This window comes from Thalia democratica, chromosome 4 (assembly GCF_965202585.1).
Source record: "Thalia democratica chromosome 4, ktThaDemo2.hap1.1, whole genome shotgun sequence".
Lineage (NCBI taxonomy): Eukaryota > Metazoa > Chordata > Thaliacea > Salpida > Salpidae > Thalia > Thalia democratica.
Genome location: NC_139168.1, coordinates 55956838 through 55964420, shown reverse-complemented (window position 1 = coordinate 55964420; position 7583 = coordinate 55956838). Strand labels below are relative to the sequence as shown.

The window sequence follows — 7583 nt, the reverse complement described above, 5'->3', positions numbered from 1 at the left end:
TAGTTTTTATAGTATAAACCTGAGAAGGGTAAAAGCACAAAAAAATTTGATTAAATAAAACTTTATTTTTGTTTACATGTTTGTATTTTATTATTAATGATGTTTAAATAAAACTTATGTATAAATTTATAATAAAAATTTTGACTCTGAACTAACAATTAGCTTTTAAGATTAGATTGTTAAAGAAGTTATAACCATAAAGTAAGTAAAACAAAAAGGATCAAATTTTAAATCTAAGAACCACTAGAGACTTTAAAACAGTACTATTTATAATAACAATAGCTAAATTGGACTAAATCTTAACACAAAGTTTAAATTGTTTTCCGACGGAAAGCGAATTACAAATAACCGCCATTTTACATTAAACGGCGGTATGGAGTTTTTTGTTTAATAAAACGGTACGTCTATATATTTGTTATAAAAATTACTAAAGTACCACTTTATAAAAAAACTAATTAAAAATTGAACTTAATTTTAAAATGTTTAACAGAAAAATATTTTTTAAATTAGAGTCTCATAAAGTCTACTTACATTTGTATATTTATTAGTAGTTGATTTAACTTTAATAATTAAAATTAGTTTATTAAAAGTACTTATGAAATTAGTTTAAATAATCTTAATTTCTTAGAAGTATTTATTATAAGTTTTTATATTACTTAAAACAAACTACTGTCAATTGTTCAATAGAATGAGTGAAGGATTTACTTCAAACGTTTCATGGCAATCGCAGTTTCAAAGTAAATACATGTCTGTTGAACAAAAAAGAGCCGAAGAGGATTCGTCAGCGGGCTACTGCTCTTCAGCTACATCACCATCTACATCAGGTCATTGCTCAGATGTCAACCACAGTGATAAAGTAGACTTTGAACTAAATCAAAACCTGAATCAAAACTCTTGTAATTTATCAACTTATTTTGATACTAAAACACTCGACTCTAAAGAAAATGCAACTGAAAAATCAAAAACTTGTATTTCACCTAAAAATATGAACTTTATCAATGCCTCTACAACGTTTAATTCCAACAATGAACATTTATCTAAAACCGAAAATTCTAAAAGTTTTGATGAAGAAAAAGCTTGCGTTAAAAAACCAGCGAATAACGTAAATACACTTAGATCAGATACAGCCGAAGAAACTGTAACAAACTCTGTAGTGCATAAACTCTTCAACAATAAAGTACAAAAAACATTAGAGGATCAAGAAGTAGCAAAAAAAATGTTATCAAGTCTACTTTTAAAAATATCGAACACAAAAAAAAACTCAAGCTATTTTGAAGTGATATCGGAAATTTTTAAAAATAAAAATTTAAACAAAACTTTTGAAGATTTAAAATCGTTGGTTTCAAAAAAAGAAAAAATAAATCACGATGAAAACATAAGTATTGATAATAAAAAATCAAACCTTTCAGTAAGTATTGAAGAAAAAAATTACGAAAAAAAACTTCTGGCTGAATCATCAAGTCTTCAATTAAAACAAGAAAACTTAAAAAAAAACTTAGAAGAAAACAATGGTAGTTCAGTTAATTCTTCTTTAAGTTCTAGCAATTTACAAAACTGTATACAACATCACCAGAATAACGTAAATTTAAAAACAAAGTTTGATCGTGAAATAAGTTCTATTTTCAATACAAACTTGTATCAAAAAACAATTGAACCCATGGAAACTATGGATAGCTACTCTGATTTTTCTCAAAGCTCTGTATGTTACGACAAAACTTTTAACAGCTTTAAATCAAAACTACCTTCTAATATTGTAACAACCTATCATCAAGAAAGTAAAAACAGCAAAAATGTCTCACAAAACTTATATACTTCCAATGAAAGTTCTCAACAAACAAACTTAAAAACTTTTCAAACAACTAGAGATTCAACAAATATTCTAGGACAAAGAAACAGTCCGCAGAACAAACGTCCGAGACTAAGAGCTTCTGCAAACGGAGCAGGTGAATTTATAAATGGGTTTTGGATTCCAACTCGCTCAAGGTCTTGTTATGTTTGTGGAAAATCATTTAAGAATATTTACAGGTAGAATTGTAGTAAACCGAAGTGTTTAAGCTTACGACTTAAGATTTGTTAATTCAAAAAATAATAATTAACCTTATATATTATTAACATAAAAAATTAAAAAAGCAAATAAAATTTTTGACTCTAAGGTATTAACTTTTTACATATCTATGTTTTTATTTATAATACAAAATAACAACTAATTTTCGTATCGTTTACTAAGTTTCATCGTTAACACGTATCTTCAGAACAAAATAAAGTACATAGAAGAATTTTGAACCTATGTTTTTATATAATTTTTTATATGTAAATCTTTACAGCGTGAAACTTCACATAAAAAATGTTCATATGAAGATAAGCTGGGACTGCACAGTAGAAGGATGTAATTCAAAGTTTCCATCGAAAAGAAGTAGAGATAGACATTCAGCAAATGCAAAGCTTCACGTGTGAGTTTTTGCTGATATTATTTTAAGCAATAAAAATTTTTATTATTAAATTTTTTTTAAATATAATTTCACAAAAAACTTGAGTACTTAACAACCACCAAATTTATTTCCAACAAAACAGTTTTAATATAACCTATATTTTAAAATGTTTTAAAGTATTCTTTAAAACTAGTAGATTAACATTTAAAATATTAATACAGAGTAAACATAAAAAACTGCATTGTTTTCAACCAAGACACTTAAGCTGTGGCTTTAAATAAAAGAGAAACAAAACATATTTTTTTAAATTGTTCTGCACTATCTTATCATAAAAATTCTAGAAACCTTGTTACTGTGTGAAAATATTCGCAATTTCATTTATCTAACTACCTACTCTACATTTTTATCTAATTAATTTGTTTTAATTCTAAATGAACTTTGATAATTTCAATATTACATTAATAATTTACAAGAAAAAAAATGGTGTGTTTATTTTTCCATTTTATTAAAAAAGTTTATTACTGAAAACAAAGTATAATTATACTTAAATTTTCATTTTTATGAATGAACTTTTTGTAATTAAAAACAAATATTTAACAGTAAGCAACGACTACGCGGACTTTATGGTGATCAAACAGTTAGTCGAAAGACTTCTGAGTTAGCTGGACAGATCGGGGTACCTTTCGGACAATTGACAGGTTTATACAACCCTTCAGTTACAGTTTCTACAAATAAGTTGTCAGATGACTCATCATTTCCAATACAACCTAAAACAAAACCTATTCAGCTTAAAACTCCAATGCTTTCTAAAATCAACTTATCTATAAGCAACGACCAGGATCAGGAAAACTCTCTCTTCTTAGATAAAGAAGCAAGCAAAAACAAAAACATGAAAGAAGAAAGTGAAGATAGAAACATGGAAAACCTAAAAAAAAATCAAAATAAAGCCATGACAAAAATAAATAAGAATTTTTTTGAGAACGAAAAGTTATCAGTTACTAAAGATATTTTAAAAAATGATTCGGTGACATCACAAACGCCAAACTTATTTACTTTTAGCAACGAAAAAAATAGTAAAAATCTTTTTGAAGATAAAAATGATTTATTTACTAGAATACCTGAAAAAATCAATTTTGATGTAACAGATGATATTCAAGACATGCATTCAAGTAATGTATTGACTAAAAATATGAATGTTCAGAAACCCAGAGATTCTCAAATATCAGATAAAGATACTTCCAAAAATAATTTAAAACCTTCGGAATTCAATAGTAAGTTTCTTACCCATCAAAATGTATCTTTTATGCAACAAGCAATGTTCTTGATTCAAAAGAAAATAATGATGAGCAATGCCATTGACCAAAACTTTGCTAAAAACGATAACTATTTTAATCAGAATAAATTTCTACCAAAGCTTTTTCCATCAGTGATAAATCGTAATGTTTCTAGCCTAGTTGATCAAAGAGGAATAGAAGCATATAGTCAAAATAAAAACAAAACTGAAGTTTCTTTTAATAACCCTTTTATAAACCATTTAGTGAATGGTAATGAAAAGGAGAGCAATCAAAATTATTTAAACTTTCATTTCGGAAATTTAGCAAAAAGTTCAAGCTTACAAAACCCTTATCCAGTAGAAAAGATTAACTGTTTAAGCACAAACTCTAACTTTCGTCTACCTTCTTCGTTTTTTAATAATTTTCAAAATTTAGCTGGTGTACCTTTTGGACCATGTTTAACAAATCAGATGTCTTCAGTTACAGATTCAGCTAATGTTTCTCTTATCGGTGGAAAAAGTCATGTAGGTAGAAAAATTTCGTCTAGAACTATTTTCTCTCATTCAACTCAACGTGAAAATAAAGCTTTTACTTGGAGAAATAATCCAGTAAGGTGCAATTATTGTGGACAGTATTATAGTAATAAAGGAACCTTAAGAGTTCATATTAAGTCGGTGCACTTGCGAGAGTCGCATATGTGCACGGTTCCTGGATGCAATCAGGTATTTACCTCTGTAAGAAGTAGAAATAGACACTCACAAAACCCAAACCTTCATCGAGGACTAGCTGTAACACAGATTTCTAGCCCTGGAAAAGTCGTTGCTGTAGGTTTAAGTAAAGAGAAAAATGATAGTAGTTAGTTTTAACACAAAGTACGGGTATTGAAACTGTTTTTATCTTTCTTAGAAAAAGTTGGGAAAATTGGAGAAAAAATTGTCAAAAACATTCAAGAGCAGTTGTTTTATTTCAAATAGTGATTTATCTATATTCTTACTTCTTTTTATTAAGTATCTATGATGTATATATGTTTAAAAATAATTGTAGATGCCAGTATAAATATATTTATTTATATATGTGTATATATTATATACCTAGTTATATACAGAAAGACGTTATGCCAACAAAAACTATTCCTACAAGAAACTGCAATCACGTTTTAAAGTATTTTATTATGTGTGTGTCTTTACATATTTAAACATTCATTTTAAGTACATAAATAAAATATATTTTACAAGTGTTTAAAACAGATAAACAAAACAAAAAATAAGTTTACAGTCATTGTATTTTATTTAACCAAAAAATTACTATCATTTAATCTTTTTTTAGCTAAAATCTATTTTACAAGTGTAAAACTTTATTTCCGTTTTTTTTTGTATTATCATTTGTAACAAAATGTATAATCCAATACTTTTTAGTACAAGCAGGAAAATTCAGTTCCAGTGTTTACAGTTTTTGTTATTATTTCATATCTCCTTTTTCTTCACGAATCACTTATACATTCTCAAATAGATTTTTTTTACTAGTAAATGCTATATACAAACTTTAAAGACAGCTGTTTTTTTAACTAAACGCATGCTTATTAGTTGTTACGTTTTATATAATAAAACAATAATTGTGCTTAGTACTAATAAAATACTTTGTTAAATTTTTCTTAAAAAAAGTTGAATAAAACTAAAATATTTCAAAATTAATAGACTACATTTTTAAATTAATTTTTGCTATAGTTTGTTTAGTTAGGTTATTGAATCTGAAGACGTTTTAGAATTAAAAAAAAGGATTTGTTGCTTATAAATTTATTTATAAATCTATTTATCAACTTTAATTTATTTAAGCTCTAGTTTCTAAAAGTTTTCTTAAAATACTTTGAATTGATAAAACTGCTTTTATCTAAATTATACTTAAATCTATAGTTAAAAAAAAAAATTATAACAAAGTTTATTTCTTGCTTAAATTTAATCATTAAAAAAACAAAGATTAAGTTCAGAAAGTTTACTTAAAACGCGTGTAAAGAATTAACTATACCTACAGTCCTTTGATAAAGAATACAAGTTGTCAAACGTATAGATTATACAGTTGTGCCAAAAATTTATATAATTAAACAACACAGCGTGATGAAGGTGCATAGCTTTTAATCGTGCACATTCAAAGTAAAAGTGAATTTGACCGGATAAGCCACGTTAATCCGAGCATGTCCGATAAGCTATGCAATTTCTTTGTGTAAAGAACAATAGCCAGCATGCCTTGCGTTGCTGGTTAGTTTAAGAAAATCATATCTCCGTCAACAGCAGCACATGAACTGTGACACGTTCGAGTATGATTGATCTTACTATAAAATTATTTGTTTGTCGTCAAAATGGCTTCCCTCTCTTATTTGTGTGTTTTAAAGCACATGCGACCACAGTTTGCTAAATATCCGGTGCTCACGAAACATTTAACTATTTCTTTTTTGGTTTTTCAATAAATCACGTTTAAACTTGGTTAAAAATGACACAAATACTTAAGTGTCTTACTTGCCTTAAAGATTAATAACTGTATAGTACACGATGATTAATTAAATATTTTTTACGCTAAATTTACAAAAACGACTACTAAAGTAACAAAAATTAACATATAATTGCATACTTAAAATAAAACTTTATCTAGTAAAACTGTTTCAAAGATTAAATACAATCGTATCTTAATTTTGTATTAAAACTTAATAGTTTAATTTTTTTAACGTTACTTTATTTCAAGTATTTATTAAATACAAAGTGATACATTTGTTGATTTAAAAAAGTGATCGCAATAAAAAATTCCATTCCAACAAGAAGCTGTATAAAAGTTAAAAAAAATATTTTGTATTATCATTAAAATTTATTAAAAAAACATTATTTTTAAAATTATCTTTTATTTAAACCTTATAGAAACAAAATTAAAAAAAATTCTATATTATTAAAAAATAGTGTTTTATTCATAAAAAACTAAAGAAAAGTTAAAGTTTTGTTTCTAGACATATAAAGTAAATATGTAATCTAATAAAAATTAAAAAAATGTCTGTACCTAATTACTTTAATTAATTACTATAAGTTTAAAAAATTATTTATAGATAAAATTTTTTTTTTTTTTACAAAAAAAAAATTAGCCATTTTACCTAAAGATATGTTATTTGTTGAATTGTTTTTATCTAATAGAATATAAAGTTGCTTTGTGTAATAACTATATTATTAAAATAAAGTAATAATTAGTTCTGCTAAACTTAAAATAAAGAAGTAATTATAAAAAATAATTTAACTACACATATGAAATAAAATAAAACTTTTAAACGATATTTTTTTTATTGATAGTATTACGATAAATATAAAGTTTACGAAGTTGTCGTTTAACTAGCGTATAATTAATAAACTTATAAATACTAAACTGATATTTTTTATATTGTTGCAATTTTTGAAAACTTGAAAAAAAATGCTTGTTATGTGTTACTAAAATTAAGAACCCTATAGTTATTTTAGTTAAAGCCAAAATATTAATCGTTTTAAAATAAAAGTTGCATACACTTATTTTAGAAAATTATGAGTTGTAGTAAAACATATAAAAACATTAAAAATTAATTAAAAATTTTAAGTTTCAATAAATACTTGATTCTGTGAAAACTTTAAACACGTTTAACTCACTAAAATAAAACTATTTGTAATAAACAATGAGCGATTTAGTGTTGAAAAGTATTGTGTCATTACCTTAAAGAAATAAGCTAAGATATAAAACTTAAAAAATAAATTATTTTTTTGTTCATTAAAACTATTACGACAATTATTCATCAATTCAAATGAAATATGTTAGGAATTTTTTGAAAGTATGTAATCTACATAAAAAAAAAGTAACATTTTTAAAAGGTGATTAAATA

At 25.1% G+C, this 7583-nt stretch overlaps 1 protein-coding gene across 2 annotated transcripts; it reads left to right on the top strand.

The window, feature by feature from the left end:
• The first annotated feature begins 296 nt into the window (after positions 1-296).
• Positions 297-5250, top strand: LOC145834114 (uncharacterized). 2 transcript variants are annotated; one of them, XM_082941466.1, is made up of 4 exons: positions 297-398; positions 688-2025; positions 2325-2450; positions 3030-5250. In XM_082941466.1, exons 2-4 carry the CDS (start codon positions 689-691, stop codon positions 4561-4563), a joined length of 2997 nt encoding a protein of 998 aa, XP_082797592.1. In that variant the 5' UTR covers positions 297-398; position 688; the 3' UTR covers positions 4564-5250. The 2 variants fall into 2 exon arrangements, with proteins under 2 accessions (XP_082797592.1, XP_082797593.1); XM_082941467.1 differs by lacking the exon at positions 297-398 and having other exon boundaries at positions 640-2025.
• The last annotated feature ends 2333 nt before the right edge of the window (positions 5251-7583 follow it).

What these genes read in the sequence shown, in the direction of transcription:
- LOC145834114 (XM_082941466.1), top strand. Translation starts at nt 689, where the DNA reads ATGAGTGAAGGATTTACTTCAAACGTTTCATGGCAATCGCAGTTTCAA. An exon ending in TCATTTAAGAATATTTACAG is followed by an intron (nt 2,026 to 2,324) that starts GTAGAATTGTAG and finishes AAATCTTTACAG; the next exon opens with CGTGAAACTTCACATAAAAA. An exon ending in GCAAATGCAAAGCTTCACGT is followed by an intron (nt 2,451 to 3,029) that starts GTGAGTTTTTGC and finishes AATATTTAACAG; the next exon opens with TAAGCAACGACTACGCGGAC.